At 39.2% G+C, this 20,107-nt stretch overlaps 2 protein-coding genes across 2 annotated transcripts; one reads left to right on the forward strand and one right to left on the reverse strand.

The window, feature by feature from the left end:
- Positions 1-229: 229 nt before the first annotated feature.
- On the forward strand, positions 230-3,417 carry gpr3 (G protein-coupled receptor 3). The gene is made up of 2 exons (XM_079829163.1): positions 230-550; positions 1,879-3,417. Exon 2 carries the CDS (start codon positions 1,881-1,883, stop codon positions 2,862-2,864), a length of 984 nt encoding a protein of 327 aa, XP_079685289.1. The 5' UTR covers positions 230-550; positions 1,879-1,880; the 3' UTR covers positions 2,865-3,417.
- Positions 3,418-7,151: 3,734 nt separating this feature from the next.
- On the reverse strand, positions 7,152-20,024 carry wasf2 (WASP family member 2). The gene is made up of 9 exons (XM_079829162.1): positions 19,854-20,024; positions 18,345-18,500; positions 18,131-18,265; positions 12,702-12,855; positions 12,151-12,268; positions 11,927-12,051; positions 10,636-10,797; positions 10,104-10,558; positions 7,152-8,349 (listed from the first exon to the last, which is right to left on the reverse strand). The coding sequence occupies exons 2-9, from the start codon at positions 18,475-18,477 to the stop codon at positions 8,192-8,194; spliced, it is 1,440 nt and encodes a 479-aa protein (XP_079685288.1). The 5' UTR covers positions 18,478-18,500; positions 19,854-20,024; the 3' UTR covers positions 7,152-8,191.
- Positions 20,025-20,107: the final 83 nt, after the last annotated feature.

Raw genomic sequence — 20,107 nt, forward strand, 5'->3', positions numbered from 1 at the left:
CTCACACTCGCTCGTGCGCGCGCACGCACACACATCAAGCGCGTGTGCTAGTCGACTAGTTGTAATATTTAGAGTTTTTTTTTTTTTTATGCTGGTCTGACTGTGTCTTTTAGTCAACGCAAGGACTGCCTTTAAGGCCAATTGATTACACTCTGTCCTCGTCTCGCGCCGTCGCAGTGGGCGGGGTGAAAGAATGCGGTATTTTATGAATGAAAATACGACAGAGGCCGGTGTTCCTGCGAGCCTCCTGATTGGTCGAATCGCTCCTCATCATCGTAACTGACGTCATGGGGGAATCGGGGGTATAGCTCGCAGCCCACCGGAGATCGGTGTTATACAGAGGCGCTCGAAAGACCGAACACAGCGGAGCTACTATTGGGAACCTCGATTTGCAAGAAGAGCAAAGATCTCTTTTTCCACAACACCTGGATTTGAAAGACCCCGTTGTTCATTAACGGCTCGAGCTCGGGTCTGTGCGCGCGCTAGTCTAAGGACCTCCGGCTGGATGGTGGCGTGAAGAATCGTCGCTTTGCAATCTTATAACGCTTCTGTAAGTCTGTTTTTATGCATCTTTGTTATAAACCTTGTTAGATTTCAGTGGACTTCACAGCTAGGCTATGTAAGGCATTACAGGATGGCATTGGTGCTTGTTGTGTATTTTTACATAACAGTGTGTGTGTGTGTGTGTGTGTGTGTGTGTGCGTTACTTGCAAACGGTGATTCCCATGCAGGCGCACGTGCAGGATTTAGGGGATGCTTGGAAATATTGAATTTGCTTATAAACCTACCAATATAAGGACTTTATTATGAGTAATTGTAGTTTGTCAAGATTTCAGTTTTGGGGTGGAGTATGTGAGATTTACATAAAATAGATTAATGATATTAATACAATAGGGCCTCAAGTTCAAAATTAGCTTGCATGAACATGGTCATGACACTAATATAATGCAATATGCAGTGAACAAAATTATATATATATATGCATGCACCCGACTATTAAGATTAAATATTAATATTTTATTATATTAATATAGAAAATGACTAATCATTTAATATAATATAGCTAACATCAAAGACATTTATAATTTTTTATTTATCATCATATTAGAATGATTTCTGAAGGATCATGTGACACTGAAGACTGGAGTAATGATGCTGAAAATTCAGCTTTATATCACAGGAATAAATTACAATTTGCAATATATTACAATAGTAAACAGTTATTTTAAATGGTAATAATATTGAACAATATTACAGTTTTTACTGTATTTTGATCAAATAAATGCAGCCTAAATAAAACCTACCAATATAAGGACTTAATTATGAGTAATTGTAGTTTGTCAAGATTTCAGTTTTGGGGTGGAGTATGTGAGATTTACATAAAATAGATTAATGATATTAATACAATAGGGCCTCAAGTTCAAAATTAGCTTGCATGAACATTGTCATGACACTAATATAATGCAATATGCATAGATACATGCACCCGATATACAGATACGAAAATTAAGATTAAATATAGAAAATGACTAATCATTACTATAATATAGCTAACATCAAAGACATTTATAATTTTTTTAAATAATCTTCATATTAGAATGATTTCTGAAGGATTATGTGACACTGAAGGCTGGAGTAATGATGCTGAAAATACAGCTTTATATCACATTACAATTTGCAATATATTAAAATAGTAAACATTTATTTTAAATGGTAATAATATTGAACAATATTACTGTTTTTACCTTGGTGAGCATAAAATAGTAGTGGTGTATATGATCATCTCACTCTGCGTGTCATTATGAGGTCAGGAGCAGAATGTGTGACAGAAACCCGGCTGTGGATTGCGTGACTAAACCTTCTCTCCCTCCCTCACAGAAATGGCCCTGAACAGCTCTGAAGTGGGCTTAGAAGTCATCTTGGCGATGGACCAACTGCTGGAGATCACCCCGTCCAACGTGACCCCGAAACCCCTGGAGTCCACCACGGTGATGACCCCGTGGGACGTCGCCCTGTGCGTATCAGGAGTTCTGATCTGCTGCGAGAACGCCATCGTAGTGGCGACCATCTTCTCCTCGTCGTCTCTGCGCGCTCCCATGTTCCTGCTGATTGCCAGCCTGGCCTGGGCGGACTTTCTGGCAGGGGTGGGGCTCCTTTTGCACTTCCTGTCTCGCCGGTGTGTGTACTCTGAAGCTCTGGAGCTGGGCAGTGTGGGTCTGTTGGTGAGCGCGCTCAGTGCTTCCGTCTTCTCTCTGTTGGGCATCACCCTGGACCGCTTCCTCTCGCTGCAACGCGCGCTGACCTATGGATCCCGCCGCACACACGCCCAAACTCTCTGCGCTCTGGCCGTCGGCTGGACTATCGCGGGTCTTCAGGGCGCGCTTCCCGCCTTGGGCTGGAATTGCTTGCACGATGGAGAGTCCTGCAGCGTGCTTCGCCCTTTGACCCGAGTGCACCTGGCGACCCTATGTGGCGGCTTTCTGCTGACCTTAGCTTTGATGCTGCAGTTAAACGCCCGCATCTGCAGCGTTGTGCTCCGTCACTCGCACCAAATCGCCCTCCAGAGGCACACACTCCCGACCGCCCGCACACACACACGCCGTCGCGTTCACACCCTCGCCCTCATCCTCGCCACCTTCGCCAGCTGCTGGATGCCCTTCGCCTTGTACGGCCTTCTGGCCGACGGATCGTCACCGGCTCTGTACACTTACGCCACATTGGTGCCAGTCACAGGAAACTCTCTGCTGAACCCTCTGATCTATGCCTACAGGAACACACACATACAGAGAGTGTTGCGACAGGCCTGCTGCTGTTGTCTACCAAACACACCCATCAAAAACACACACACTCCCAGTGATGTCTGACTGTAAGCACATCCGAACACTTCTATGATTCTATGGTGCCATTAAAGATTGTTTCACATTTTACGTCCGTTCCTGTTCGGGAACGCCACTGTGCCGGTCGCCAAATCTCCTGTCTGAAAAGTGAACATGACCACTGTCAGTGACCTGATCTACTCTGCATTATTTAATTTCATCCTGGAAAGGTTTATGTAGCAGTGTGTGTGTCCTTTAATTTATTTCGTATTGAGAAAACTGCCTCTGTATCCCTTTAGCTAGTTGCCAACTAAAGGGGTGCAAGCAGAAGCTCTCCCGTCCGCTTTAACGTCTCAGATTTGTGCCTCATTTTATGTCCTCTGAAGTTCAGAGTTACTGATGGAATCAAAATCATTTGCACTTTATGACAATGACTTGACTTTTGAGCTGAAACTTTCGTTTTTATACTTCATAAATGTCTCGTTTGCACTTACAATGTATTAATGTTGCACAAAATGTCCAAATGTATGAGTGAATGTTTTATTGTTGAAATGAGATGTTTTATGGAAAAAGTTTATAACTAATAAATTGTAACTTTTGTACATTTTGTTGTATGTTTCTTGCAAACATTTGTATTATATCAAAAGGGTCAAAGCGGATTCATTTCAATTAAGTTAAAACCAGACAAAAACTTTTGGTACTTATTTCAGCTTTTAGTTTAACTCAAATAAAACTTTTCTAAATCTTTAAATAACATTACACTTAAAACAGAAAATATAAAAAAAACTACTAAATATGAATAAAAACTAGAATGGTATCTCAGTGATACTAAAAGTAAACCGCTAAGAATATCTAGAATTAAATCACATGATTATCAACCAAATGCAACAGTATAAAATCAACCGAGTGTCATATTTATTGATATTTCTATTAAATACATTCAAAATGTAGGACATGTAAGGCACGTTCACACCAAGAACGATAACTATAACACCACACTGACATTCTGATCATTATCATCGTCTGCCACTTTAAAGGTGCAGTAAGACATTTCTGAGAAACGCTGTTGAGCGTGGATGGACGGAGCACCAAAACACACTCGTAGCCTATCAGTATTAAGGGGCGTGTCCACTCATTAGGGGGGGAGGTACCTGTGTTGCATAAGGTGTGTTTTACCATACTTTATCCAGGGCTCGACATTAACGCTTGTCCGGGACAAGTGGATTTTTTGAAGGGGCAAGTGAAAGAGAATTTTACTTTATCAGACCGGACAAGTATCCTGATAAAACGTCAAAAAATAACTAGGGAATCACCAAAATGCAACAATGATTCTGCATTTATTTAGTGTAAGTGGCGATCGATAGTGGATAATAATATATAATGTATAATAAACTGACGGTTGCGCTGTTGACGCTCGCGCCGCCTCTCGAGGAGAAATCACAAAAAATGAGCGCAGCTCATACAAAGAAATTCAGTTAACATACACGGTTAAATTATAAACTGTGGAGTTTTTATATGATAGCCTAGTTAAGCAACATCACAGAACCAAGAGTGTTGTTTCCCTGAATACCATAACGACTGAAAATGGCACGGATTTCATATGACAGTTCCATAAACAATTAATTAACATTAAGTCACTTACATTTTAGATGCAATATTGACTGTTTTTGTTCGATTTCAGCAGCAAAAATAGTTCCAAACAAAGATCACAGCAGAACCATAACGTCTCTAACAGCAACAGTGTTACTGAATGATTCAGCGTTTTGAATGAATCAGTTGAATCAAAGATTCAATGACTTATTCGTAAACGACTGCCTCAATCTTAAATGAATCGCATGAATCGTTTAAATGAATGACTCAATGACTCGCTCATTAACACGGTCACCTGCTGCCGCCTACTGGTAGTTTAGTTTAATCTTTCCAGCATATATTATTTGTACATTCAAACATATTTAAAACAATCTCATAACATTATTTAAAGGGATAGTTCACCCAAAAATGAAAGTTCTGTCATCATTTACTCACCCTCAAGTTGTTCCAAACCTATGTGAGTTTCTTTGTTCTGTTGAACACAAAAGAAGATATTTTGAAGAATGTCTGTAACAAAGCAGATAGAGCAACCATTGACTACCATAGTAGGGGGGAAAAATACTATGGTTGCTCTCTCTGCTTTGTTACAGACATTCTTCAAAATATCTTCTTTTGTGTTCAACAGAACAAAGAAACTCACACAGGTTTGGAACAACTTGAGGGTGAGTAAATTATGACAGAACTTTCATTTTTGGGTGAACTATCCCTTTAATGGAGTTGTAATGTTTTTACCAATTTTATTTGATTGGTAACAGCTCTATAGTGTCCTTTAGTAAAAAAATACAATGAAAGCTGAAGCATAGCCTATATTTAATAAGATTATGAAAAAAACGCCCTTTGTAAAAGGTAAAAATATCACAAATATGCAGATCTAATGATGTCAAAGCTGATGAGTTTGGTGAGCACTGGTGAGAATATTGCTTCAGAATAAATTATATTTACAACACAAAAAAATTAAGTGTGACAAGCACATGAAAAGGCTTAATGCCGAGCCCTGCTTTATCACAGCTGAAGTGAAATAAATGCAATATTTGTCAGTACACAGATGTTTCAGAGACATTATTGTCATGTAATACTTTATGCACTGCTTAATACAGTGTGTGTTTGTACAAGAATAAAGTGTGCAGCGCTGTCTCAAGTCGAACAAGCCTATTGCGTGTTTGTGAGTTTGAGGGTGCAGTTATCAAGAAAGGGGTGTGTGATCCTTTTAGGTAGGGGTGTTTGTTTTGGTATAAAAAAAAAAAAACCAATGTGCATAATTTTGACACACCTACCAATGGCTGTTTGACTTAAGAAAATTGACCAACCAGCGGCCATAAATATTTTCTACCGCCCATGAAACTGTTTTTGTAAAGTAATGACACCAAATTTTTAGATACCAATGAATAGCAGTATTTGTGCGCTGTCTGAGACGTGGCTTTCTGGGCGAGCACTTCGGATGTCCCTTTCACGTCTTCTTGTGCTTGAATATTTAAATTGGCACGGCTTAAACTTTCATGATGATGCAGCAACTGTCCCGATCGTTGCTCACGTTTATTCACATTCACGTTCTCACAACATTGCATTAAGATTCATAAAAATGATACCGGCCAACTGCCAATTGATCGCTTGGCGAGTGGTAATTTTAGGCCATATCACTTGTTTCTGCTCATTTTTTCCCTGTGTTTTGATCTGGAGATTCTGAACTCTTTCAGAATTTGTGTAATACCACCCCTGCTACCGTATAACAGAGAAAACACAAAGCTGGAAAATTCCATCAAATGGCGAGGAAATGGTTAAATGCGTGAGCTCAAAGTCAGGTGGATTATGATTGGCTGTCAGTGTTCATCAGCTGGAAAAAATTATTCTGAAAGTGATTCCAATGATATAGTTCCTCACAGTTATGTGGTGTGGACTTTAATATTATCATATAATTAGAACGATTATTCAGAACTAACAAATAATTATAGGTAAATACATTAAAAGCTGCAGTCTTTTTGGTTAATGCGAATAAACACTAAATAGGCCTACAGTTATGCAATGCTAATGCTGTTAACAATAACAGTTTGAGAACAAAGTATAACAATAATAATAAATTGCACGGTTTGATGTTATACGAGCGATCGTTATATTTAATCACTCTTGGTGGCATGATTTATTATTGTAATGTTTTATTCCCAAAAGTGGCAGACATTACTTACTTGTTCAGATGACATTTTCCGGTGAAAATTCTTGTTTAGGTTATACTCCAAGAGACCAAGACGTAGAATCTGTGATTCTGAAGTATAGTATCCATGAACAAATGAATGACAGCCACACAAACTCTATAGCAGATAACTGCAATTGCAGGTTTCAAATAGAGATGGCGACACAGAGGAAAAACTTACGGACTGCAGCTTTAATACTCATTTATAAATAATTTAAACATAACATACCAACGACAAATATTAAGTTATCGCGGGCCTAATTTATAAAACGTGCGTACGCACATATTTGGATTTAGAGTGTGCATAGGCCTAAAATCCACGCCAACGTATTTATTTATAAAAACGGTTTATGACTTGGAAAAGCAGACATAAGCACTTCTAGCCACTTGGACGTCGACTGGTGCTCGTTTAAATGTTAATTACATTAATTAGGCGGCGTTTACAAGTCTGTGATCTGAAACCGTTCAGCTGCACTCAATCCTTTGCGATTTCTGAAAGAGACGTGCGTACGTTCGTTCTCTGAATCGCACGTTTGAGAAATGAGCGTAAGATTAAATCAGACGGTTTATACGCAACTTTTTTTTATATAAATAAGGCCCTTAGAAACAGTCATCATTTTGCGATTACGTACCAAAGCGTTGATAAAGCTACAGAGCACCTGTGTGGATTGAATGTTTACCCCAAACGAAGCATGAATGGAATGAAAGCCCCTGCACACACACGCTCAAACATGTAGAAAAACAGTCGAGCTACGCACACACAGCACACTTATGAAATGACTGTAACAGCAGCAGGGCACGACATTATGTTTAAGACTTTATTTCAGTTGCTGATAGAAAAATTATCGTAATTATTACCCACATACATCAAATAAAACAATTTAACTTTGATTTCAAAATCTTGCATAATTTCTAAAACTTTGGCATTAAAACAACAGGCATTATGAAGCAGGCACTTTGGCTGAACAAAAAGAGAGAGAGAAAAAAAGCACATCAGTCAGACCTGAGGGCTGCGAAACCGTACAGAGACAACCGGATGCCATTTAAACACATAATGACCTTTGGTCATGGAGACTGAATACGTGTTGCAGTGGAATAAAAGGTTATTTCATCCTACAAGGTGCAACAACATTCATAGACACGTCTTATTATTTTAAATATCTGCATTATAAAGAGTGTCTTGTCTTGGTTGTAAGGAAGGCATTAGTTGATTAACAGAGTAATGTTAAATTGTGGGATTTTAACAGAAACGATACTGATGCATAAAGAGGGGAAATATGGAAGCACATACACACAAGTACATGCACACACACACACACACACACAGTCTCGGTTTACCTTTGGCCACATTATACAGAGGCACAGTTGCTCTGAAACAGGAGAATGCTTATCAACTAAATAATTCACCCTCTCATTTAGATTAGATCCAACCCTCTTGACACACACACACACACACACACACACACACACTATTTGGCCTGCTTCCCCTTATTTGCTTTTGGCCTCACTGCAGGTAAACAGGTAACATGAGAAGTGTGAGGTCTAAAAGGAATGATCTTAATGTCATAGCACACAGGTGATGAAGAGCAGGAAGATGGCGTTAGTCAGACCAGTCATCATCATCAAACTCGGATGAATCATCCTCGGAGTCGCTGCACTCCACGGCAATGCGGCGGGACAGGATGGCTGCGACATCATTGCCATTGTGATCTCTCTTCTCCAGCTCTCGCTGTTCCTCCACTTTACGCAGGTTAAATCCTACACACACACACACAATTTCAACAAACATTGAAATGTTAAACCACTTAAGGATAGATACATATAAGGCAAGTTCATCATCTCAATTTGAATCAATCTATTTTAATCTGATGTCGGAATAGTAAGTAGATCAATGTGTTTCTCTATTATAATACTTCAATAAGGAGCCAATCACTTGAAATATGATCATAACCGGTACATATACATCTATTTTGGTCTGTAAACTTTGCCCCAGAGTAGTTGTTTCCTCCTGGTGTTAACATGTCAACCACACGTGTTCAGTAAGACGCATTATTGTTCACGCATGGCATGCACTAAGATTGTTTTATTAAAGTTCTAATAAATACATTTCTCTCAAGGTCACCTCCAGTGACTAAACTTTGCTAGAATGAATTAAATTTAAAGGGATAGTTCACCCAAAAATGAAAATTCTATTTTCTCACCCTCATGTCGTTCCAGACCTTTGTTCATCTTTGGAACACACATGAAGATATTTTTGATGAAATCCAAGAGCTCTCGGACCCCTCCATAGACAGCTATGTAATTAACACTTTCAAGGCCCAGAAAGGTATTAAGGAACACGCCACTATTTTTGGAAATAGGCTAATTTTATTTTCCAACTCCCCTAGAGTTAAACAGTTGAGTTTTACCGTTTTCAAATCCATTCAGCCGATCTCCGGGTCTGGCCGATATGGCTAGGAACAGGGAGCTCAGAGAGCATGCTGGGGACTATTTTCAGGCGCTGTGTAATATCATTGCGCCGTTGCACTCATGGTACGGCAGCAAAGTTCCTTGATTATTTAGTATATTATTTAGTTCCTTGATTTGAGAGTATAGTTCAGAGCCATAGCGGTCTAGAAGATCACAACTTTTCATTTTCTGTCGGTCTTGGTACACGATGTAATTACAGAAGAGTCAAGTTTTTGGTCATTTTTGAGCGAGATGCTAACGGTCTAATCAGATTCAATGATATATGCTAAGCGATGCTAAAAGTGCTACTGCCAGACCCTGAATGGATTTGAAAACGGTAAAGCTCAACTGTTTAACACTAGGGGAGTTGGAAAATGAGCCTATTTTCAAAAATAGTGGTGTGTTCCTTTAAAAACATCGTTAAAATCGTCCATGTGACTACAGTTGCTCAACCTTAATGTTATGAAGCGATGAGAATACTTTTAGTGCGCAATAAACAAACAAAAACAACAATTTCTGCTTCATTCTCCTTTGCTGTTGACGTAGTAAATACACTGCAACGCTTCCGAGAAATTGTTGTTTTTGTTTGTTTTTGCGCACAAAAATTATTCTGTCAGTGTAGAAGACTGACACAGATGAGTAGAAAGTCATTATCTTGCGCACAAAAAGTATTTGCGTCGCTTCATTAAATTAAGGTTGAACCACCGGAGTCACATGGACTACTTTTACTCTCTCTTTACTACCTTTCTGGGCCTTGAACGTTGCAAAGACTTTGCTTCCTATGAAGGGTTCAGAAAGCTCTCAGATTTCATAAAAAAGATCTTAATTTGTGTTTTGAAGATGAACGAAAATAGAGAAATACAATTTCAGTCAGAGCAAAGCGCACAAACTTGAACATTAGATAAATCTGCATGGGGAACTTTTTCGCCCTTACACGAAACTCGGGATCGAGAGGATTTCTACTGGAATTTCACCCACAAAATTTAGCTGAGCAATGGTAAATGTGATGCACCTTGAAGCAGTTCCATGACATTTTAATTTTCTTACTATCTAATGTACGTTACCTTGACGGATGGCTGAAAGAAGGTCACTGCGAGGGTCAACCTCGGCTGGAGCAGGCTGGGCTTTGGGTGCGGCGGGAGCATGAACTCCTGCTGAGGGAGGCGGGGCTGAAGAAGGGGGTGGAGGAGGGCCTGGAGGAGGAGGGGGAGGGGGGGGAGGAGGCGGTCCACCACCCATGGGTGGCGGAGGAGGAGCTGGAATATAGGTATCCATGGGTGGTGGAGGTGGGATAGAAGCAGAATTGTTGGAGAATGGAGGAGGAGAGGGGGGTGAATCAAAACCTGGCGGTGGTGGAGGTGGTATCATGCCACCGGGAGGTGGAGGTGGTGGCGGCACCAGAGGAGGAGCCACAGTTGGACGGCCTGGAGAAGAAGGCATGGATGGTGGAGCTGGAGGAGGATGACTGGGGCTTAAAAGACTGCCACGCTTTGTAGGTGCACCACCAGCATCGTTATACCTGGAAGAGAACAAGCATTCGTCAGCTCAGGAATGAACCCGCAACAGGGAAATCGTAGGCTATTTTAAGACACTCACGGCATGTCTGGAGGTGGTGGTGGTGGGAAGTCCTCTTGCATTGGAGGTGGGAGAGGAGAGCCGGGATCATAGCTGTAGGAGTTAGTGCTTTGGTCCAAATACCCATCAGAGTGACCATCCTCACCAGAGCCAATACTGCCGTTCAACCCTTCTATGGAGTTACTGTTAGAGACACATGCATTAATATTAGTGCTGGGCATCGATTAAAAAAAATTAACTAATTAATCAAAAAAAAATTCTGCGATTAATCACAAGTTTTTAATATTTTAAGTTTTTTATATTTTGATATTGTAATAATTTCAGTTACTCTCCAAATTAATGTATAAACAATTTAAAGACAGCATATTTTAAATATGTGTTCTATTGTCATCTTTTTATGAATGAAGGCCAGTATCACTGATACTAAAGTCTCTATGAAACATTAATGACGTTACATTACAGTATAACTGAAAGCTCCCAATTTCAACATTTATTAGGCTTTAAAAAACAACTTTTAATTTAAGTGAACTTAAAACAATCTTTACATAAACCCAAAATAATAAATGTTATATTTACCCATGGCCTTCCCTGTTATATATATACAGAAATGTAATAGTTATCAAACCTTCCTTAACTGCATAAATAATAAATGAAATATAGATGAATCATCATTAAAGCTACAATTTTCTCTGTTCCCGTTGTTCTTTGATGAACATTAATAACAGGCATCATCAGTGCTCCTGTCACTTTAAGAACAGCCGCGGATCTCACGCGCGGTCCCGCGCATCTCATGTCCTCACAACTCTTTAAGTTCATTTAAGACGTTATTTAACTAATTTAAGACTCTAATATGAGAATACTCAAAATCCTCTGTGTTATTGTTTGTTCAAGAGCAAAAGAGAACTCGATGTGAGCAGGAAACTGACGCGAGTCTATCTATGCGTCGAGTGAGTGTGTGTGTGTGTGTGTGTGTGTGTGTGTGTGTGTGTGTGCGCGCGTGTCAGTGTCCCTTGATTAGCTGACATGAGACACAGCCACACAGACACAGACAGGACACTGGCATACAGCGCGCTCTCGTGTCTTGTCGCGCTTGGAAGAATTTACATGAATAGGAGCGTGATGATCATGTAACGCCAAGCAAAAATGGATATAAAAACGGACGCTGTGTTATTTGCGTTAAATATTTTTAATGTGTTAAGCTGAAAAAGTTAATCGCCCGCGTTAACGCGTTAATTTGCCCAGCCCTAATTAATATTATTATTATCAATGAACATAGACATTATTAGTATCCTCTGCATGTTGCTTTTATTACCCCATGGCATCAAGTTTGGGGACAACAAACTCCTCCCCCATTTTCCGGCGTTCCCATTCTTCTTTCCGGGTTTTGATTTTTCTCGGGTTCAAGTTCCTTCGGTTAGGGTTGTCGTCTTTCTTCTTCTGCTCTCAACAAACACAGAAATACAATCAACACAAACACGTTGAAGAAGCTTGTGCATTCTGAAAGGTATTTTAAGGTGGTGTATTTGCATCTCTCACCTTGTGCTTGCGTTTCTCTTTCATAATGTCCTTGGTATCTTGAAGCATTTTCTCTTTCCAAAGGTCAAAGAAATAAGACGGATCAGTGTAGAACTTCAGAGCCTCCTTACCATCCTCCCTGGAAAACAGAAAACACTTTAATCATGTTGAACGCTTAAAACATAGTTTGGAAATAAAGTTAAAGAGGACCAATTATGCCCTCAATTTTGCTGTATTCATGCTTGAATGTTCAAAAAACACCTATGAAGCCCCTCCTTCTGAATGTGCTCTGATTGGTCAGCTGGATCAGTGTGTTTTGATTGGTCAACCACGTTGAGCGTGTTTGTGAAATGTCCCGTCCATTACCATAACTGCAAGTTTCAACACACTACTAACTAACTCAACCAGTTATTTAGCATATGCCTTGGGCGGGGAATTATTTAAATGAGGAATATTGTGGGGTGTTCGTTCCCGGAAGAAAACTCAAGACTACAATGGAGGCGTTTCACTGATATAGAGAATAACTCCCACTGGAGGGACTGTAGATGTGTGGAAAGCGTGTTAATGTGTACCTGTAAGAGCTCAGGTTGTTGAGGGGTGGGGGCTCGTTGCAGGTCAGATAGGTCTCATAGATAGGCTGTGGTAGTGACAACCTAATGAAGAGCTGCTGATCCTGGATGAAATTGGAGTGGAAGGCTTTGCGGCTGGTGATTGCCTGAAGAGAAACTGGAACGAGAAAGCGAAAATAGGAGAATGGGAAACAAAGAAAGATCATGACATAAATTCATCACAGTTCAAAAACCACAAACTCGGCCCGTTCACACCATAAACGATAACTATAATGATAACTATATTAGCGTCCACACCAGCAGACAATATTGTTCAGTTTATTTGAAGCGCAGACTGCAGTTTCATCATCGGTCACATTAAATTCTCAAGCTCTTTAAAGTCTGGTGGATTCTGATTGGCTGTCATTAAAAATCATTCTGAAAGTGATTCCAACAATATGGTATGTCTGTGCCGTTGTCTGTTGTGGACACTGCTTCTCTTTCACATTGTTAATTTCTTTATTGTTATCGTTACAGCTATCGTCCTTGATGTGAACAGTTCATTTTGCAAGTGATGATATCAAATTTGTGTTGCCATAGTAATGACTATGATGCCTAGCAATATAGGAAAGAAAGACCAGATGAAAACACACTAATTTTTCCTCTGCTCGACATGATGCTTAAGTGCATCAGACAACATGTGCGTCAGAGATATTAATGTACTATTTATACAGTATATCAATGCAGTGAATGTCACAAAAAAGAAAAAAAGAATGAATTCTAATACAGCTGAGCCATGAATAGAAATGCCCTTTGTGTATGACATTACAGTAACACACTTTAAAAAGAAAGCACTTGAAATATGATCTGACATTTCATACTGAGATGCATTTCACACCACAGATTTAAATCAAATTTGGTTTGGAGTAATAATAACTAAACAAAAGAGACGGATGAGCACAAAAAGAAAACAAGAAGAAAAATAAATCATTAATATATATAAAATATTAGTACAAAATAACAAAAGTGTGGAAGCATGTTTCCGCCAAGGAATAAAACAATTTTAAAGATAATTGCGCCTTTTTATCTCTCAGTTTTTTTTTGAAGAATTGCGTGATAAAAAGTCAGTTACCTTTTATATTTTTAAATTCTGTTGGGGAAACAAGCTTCCACACAAAAGAACTGGATATGCATAAAAAGAAAAAAATGAAAATAAATAATTAATAAATAAAATAACATATAAGGGCTAAACAAAGTTAGATATGTAAAAAAAAAATTAACCCCCCCAAATAAACAAAATAATAATACAAAAGAACTAAACAAAAGAGTTGAATACGAAAATAAAATAATAATGATACAAAATTAAAATAAAAGTTGGATTTGGGAAAAAAAAGAAAATTAAACTAACAGAAATTAAATAATACAAAACAACGAATCAAAAGAGTTGTACATACATACATACAAATTATGAAAATTTCATTTCACAATTATAGTGACCCAAATTATCACGATTATCATTATCACGGTTTTGTTCAAATGAGATTAAAGTGTTCAAAAAGAACAGATGCACACAATAAAACATTTCTATTTGAAAATCAACAAACAGCAAATAAATTAAGCAGCTCTTTGCACTTTTTTAAGCAAGATTCTATTCTGAGGCATTTCCTTCCTTAAAATGACCTTTGTCAATAGCAACGCATTATAACAGCACACATCCACGAGTCACAACGGACGTGCACTCTCGTTTCATTCAAATGCATCTTTTGTCTCTGTTTTTGATTGTATTGAAAATGAAATCAAAGGACTTTAGTATTAAAGGGGCACTTCAGCACTGGGAAGATGAATGTGTATTTAAACTGGGTCATTTATGTAGTATAAATGTGAAATTATTTTTGAATTTGTTGCCTTCTAGACTGAGAAGAGACAGAAAATGTATTTTTGTCTCATGTGGATGAAAGACAACAACTCCCAGAATGCACTTGCTCCGCTGCCCTACGAGGCCACTCCCAAAGCCACAGCTATTGATTACATCTCTTGCCCACCGCGGCTCCACCCCACCGTCGTTTTGATTTTAATAAAATAATTTTGTTCAGTTAGAGAACAGACACTACAATTAAAAACTGAACGTGTCTTTTCAATAAAGTGTGAGTGAGCCGAACGAAAGTCACAGCACAAACGCAGCAGGAGTCAGATTTCATTCATCGCTGAGCAGAGCTGAGGTAAGCGCGGCTGTCATTCACGACGCGTGTCCAGTCTGGCGCGTTATCAGATTGCATATGGAAGCTAAACTTTAGGAATTCATTGAAAAGTTGAAACACTCACTTTTCTCTGCACCGCTCCGTTATGAATGCCCGAGGTTGAGCGGAGCGGCCGTGCGCATTTACATTCTGTGAGTGAGATCTCTCCCCTGTGGGCGGGTTGATGACATGCGGAACAGCTCCTTCTACTGGCTGTAGTCTCTAGCCTCTGGACAAAAAATCCTCAGATGACGCAAAATGACGAAATTTGCATCAACGGAGGATTTTTTCCAGAAATAAAATGCATAATTCTCTCGTCTCAGGGGGATATGAGGGGGGAAAAGTACCATAATTTGAATATACTACCGGGTTTCTACTGATACAAAGCTTCATGCTAAATCACTGAAGTAACCCTTTGGTCATGGGCATCGGAACCATTGTTTGTGGGCGGGACGAGACCCACCCACTAGGGCTGTCAAATAAAATTTCGAATTTCGAATATTCGTCGAATTTACAAAAAAAAAAAAAAGCACATTCGAATGCAAAAACAGTGCATACGAATTTTTGGTAGAGGCGCGCGAGACAACGGTGACGGAACTGACGCAGTTTGTTTATCCAGTACAGCGGTGCGACGGTGTTGTTCATTTGAAAAAGGCGGAAAAAACAGTGAGGACTCGGAGTCAGAGAGAAAATGGGAATGGCAACCTGTTCGACAGCGTATATAGTCCGACACAGAGCAGTGCAGAAGAAGGCAATCAGGGCTTTGGAGCATGAGATGGATATAAATTAAAGCAGATACGCAATACTGGCTGACGAAAATCCTCTCAGTTGGTGGCAAAATCATGCGGTATAACGTTATGTATCCACATATTGCGCAGCTGGCAAATACATAGCTACCTCACCAAAAAACACTCAGCACTCGCTACAGGTCAAGTTGACTGTTTGGTGTTTTTGACGAACAATATATAGATGTTTAGTGAGTGGAAATGGATTGTTTCTGAATGTCAACTTGCTATTTTGTGTTCATGTTACGTTCTGTTGAAGCGCGTTTCTCAGGTTACTGATGCACTTGCAGTTTTATTGCACTATGCACTTTTGTTACCTAATTTTCCTTACATGCTCATTAATGAAATTATATTTTATTTAATAATAATTGTTTGAAAAGTTAATGCACTGTAAAAAGTGAATGTAATTTCATTTCAATAAAAGACGCGATGCTTGATTTGGTTTACATTTGCTTGTGGCGCTCGCTTTTGTGGGCATAGGAGACAATACAGTACTTTTCCACTCTAAAATGATTGCCTTTAAGGCCCATTTATACTTCTGCGTCGAGAGTACGCCGTAGTGTACGCCGTAGGCTACGCGCGTAGCCGACGCCGTCGTGAGCATTTATACTTCTGCGCTGTTGTCTGCGTCAATGTGCAATTCCACATGCAGACGCTAGGAGGCAGTGTCCTCGGGCATGTTGGTGTAATCAAGACAAGAGCCGAAGAAGAAGCAGTTTGTTGTGTAGAATCTGTACATTCATGTCGGATTATCAGCAGCAGTGAGAGAGCGGCTTTTCTTGCAGCTTGAGTTGTTGTATCTAATACAAATTAAGCATCTCTAGTTGATTAGTAAAGTTAAATAAGGCGATCTGGCGCTGGGGTGTTTGTGAAATCATGCAGAGCTCGTGGCCGCTGTTTTCAGCAGCGGTGGCTTGAGCAATCGATTGCTGTTGCGGAGACTTCATTCACGAAATGTAGCCTAATGTGTCCCTGTTCTTGATATGCAATCACTGATTAACATCTTTGGTTTTAATGAGAAAATAAATAAACTATACTCAGCGGATCTATGTATTTATTTACTACCATAAAGAATCGCTGGACTACAAAATATTGTGTTATAGCAGACGTAAGGAACTATCATCCCATTTCTGGACACACACACACACACTCCTATCGCAGATTTTTTATTTATTTATTGACCTGATGGAAGGGTTCTGGCAGACCAATCACAGCGCTTGCGGTCCGCGTAGAATTGACGCGTTGTTACATTTTTGGAGAGGTGCGCATCAGGGTACGGCGTATCCAACGCGTCTATGCGTAAGGTACGCCGTACCTTCTGCGTGCACTCGACGCAGAAGTATAAATTGGCCTTTAGAATTCGAATATAATTTGAATTTTGATAATATTTAAGAAAGAATTTCGAATTTAGCTTTTCAGCCATTTTGACAGCCCTACCACCCACTTTTTAAGACCAATGACTCACTTTTACCATCTCTAATTCAGCACTTATGTCCATTCACCTACCCATAACTGATAAACACTTGATTATTAAACACACGTTAGAAACACACAAATATTTTTTCAATTTGTATTGAAAATAAATGCCTTTCCGATTTGATATGTGATGGGAAAAGGGAGTAGAGCAAGTTCGCCAAAAGGCGGATTCAAACCTCAGATCGATTTGCGTCAAAACTTGATGCCATGCGTTTTACCCCTACATTAATCGCAACTTTATTAACTTTTGTGTCTTCCATAATTTTGTCTGGCCCAACCAGACGTTTAGTAAGCAAGGTGGCCTATTTGTACTTAATTTAAATGGCATCAACTCCAGAGAAAAGACTCCAGTTTTTTTGCTTCCAACGCTCATGCTATTAATGTTACTATAATTATTACTTGTGATCATCTTGTCTGGACGATTGTTTTGTACACTGTACAAAAACAGGGAAGATTTAAAACATTAATCTCAATTCAATATGTCCCCGTAATTATTTATGTGGTAAAGAAAATCTGTGTAATAAGTGTACAATGAATATACATTATTATCCCTTAAAATGTCACCCTAGTCTTGTCTGAACTTGTTTTTTTTTTCGTCTTTGGCTCAAGCTTGACGTTATTATTTCCCAGACGTACTTTTAGTATTGATGCTTAGGATGTAGCGAGTTTTCAAAATCGTGATAATCAAACGCGGTTTTAATGATAATTACATTTTAAACGATATTACTAACCGTCAGTACATTTTATTCTGATTTATTGTGAAATTGTTTCATCCCTACATACATGCATGAGCAAGCAATAGTGTTGTACGTTGCTGTACTCAAACCTAATGCAAAATGACCAATTCTGTTTTCTGCAACAAACCAATGTGGTCCAAAAAGGATTTGATTGAATCTACATATTTAGCCCCATAAATGAGTGAAATGCCTTGACTGTAACCCAGTGTGTTTCTTACCTTCCTCTTCTTTAGGGTCCAGCTGGGTGACTTTGACCTGCAGCTTGTCCACTCTCTCTCCCAGCGTATTGACCCGTTCGGCAAACGCGCTGGCTTGAATAAACAGTTCGTGGAACACATCCTCTGCATACTTACCTATGATTAAACGACACGTTAAAAGCAGAAACACACAACTGATTTTCTTCAGTAAACACCCCGTCACGCAAACACTTACTAAGTGATCCAAGCTGGCGAATGATGTTGGCAAGTGTGATGTTGGTCACACACTCCAGTTCACTCTTGATGGTATTTGGCAGTGTCTGGCGACAGAGGTGCCGTGGCTCGATGTTTCGCGTAACCAAAGGCATGATGGCAATTTAGTCACCTTCCCCTTTTAGACAGAGAGAAAAAAAAACACATACACAATGCATTACAAATCCTGTCATAAGCTTTTTCTGTTCAGATCGCACATATCCAACACACCCGCAGCCGTATCAGTGCTTAAAGCAGAATTGAAACTGCTGCTGTGTTTCTTCTGCCAAGATGCGACTTATAGCCTAATTTCTGGAGCCTTTAACACTTCTCGTCTTTGGGTCATTTTTAAAGTAAGCACTACACCAATAGTGCATACTATACAATACTAATACATACTATTAGAAAATACTACACTATTTTTGGCATTGGAACCAGGCTTTGTGACACTGTCAAGAACACTTAAGGAAATGCTATAATTAAATGTTCAGATATTTTTAATAAAGCTGTTTGTTGTGAAAAAGTATATTTTTAAAAAAAAGTGCTTCATATGTGGTTTTTAAAGGTCACAAAAATACATGCGCGCACAGACATATTTACAAACACATACATATATATACACACTCATACACAATAGTGGCCTAAAGTTTTTGGAGGGGCATATCTCATTATAATAACCCTAAAATTTTGATTAAAACATCAAAATATGAGGAACATTTTATTTTTTCCCCTTTATATTTTAAATATGAAGGAAGAACAAAACACCACACTTCATCAGGTATTTATCTGACTTAATTATATGGCAAAAAAGGCAAACTACAGCTACAGGTTTTATTTTTTATTATGCAAAATTATGCATAGAAAAAAAAAAAGCTCACAAAAAAAGCATACACTGTCTACAACATAATCAGCTATTAATATTTTGTTGGTTCTCTTTGTTTTAGCATTTCTTTGTATCATAGCCTGGCCAAAAAATATGGCAGGTTTCATTGAGTTATCACAAATAAAACAAAAACGCAATATGCTTATGAATAAAGGGTGAAGATGTCAATTTTCCTAGGCCAGGCCAGCATTACTTGTTTTGAGAGGACACACTTTACACATTTAAATCATATAATTCCGTTATGAGTCAGAAATGAATGCCCGAGAGTGAAGGGAAATGTTCACCCATCAGAGGGAGTGGAGGCTCACAACATACCAGCCCAACTTTGTTTATGGGGAAAAAAAGATAAGCTAAGATAAGATCAAATCAAATCAAGGCCGTTCCCAGGAAGCTGATTTCCGGTTCAGAAGTAAAAGCTACGGTTATATCAAAATGACACAGGGTTATTTGTCACGAGTGTTTATTAAAAAGCTTCAAAAACTAGCAGCGGAGGCCTTAACTCTCTGAGCAGAACAGGAAGTGATTAGCGTTAGCTTATACTGTCAACTCGCCCACCCAACAGCGACTCTTTCATACTTTACGCGCATATAAAGTACTTAACAGTCTTACCTGTATATATTTGGCCGTAGATGCCGACGTCTCTTGGCTGTTAAACTACCTCAGCAGTTCCATTCCCTGAGTTTTATGCCGTCCATACTTCTCTGAGCCGACAAAATGTCTACAAGTACTGTAACAAGAGCTGTATGGCAGCGACCCGCTTTGGGTAACTTTTCATTGGACGGTGCGTGTAAATCCAAAGATTCGATTGGCCGATGCGTCTGTCAATCAAAGAAAAAAAGGGCGGATATGGAAACTGGAATCTT

This window comes from Gobio gobio (genome assembly GCF_949357685.1).
Source record: "Gobio gobio genome assembly, chromosome: 11".
Classification (NCBI taxonomy): Eukaryota; Metazoa; Chordata; class Actinopteri; order Cypriniformes; family Gobionidae; genus Gobio; species Gobio gobio.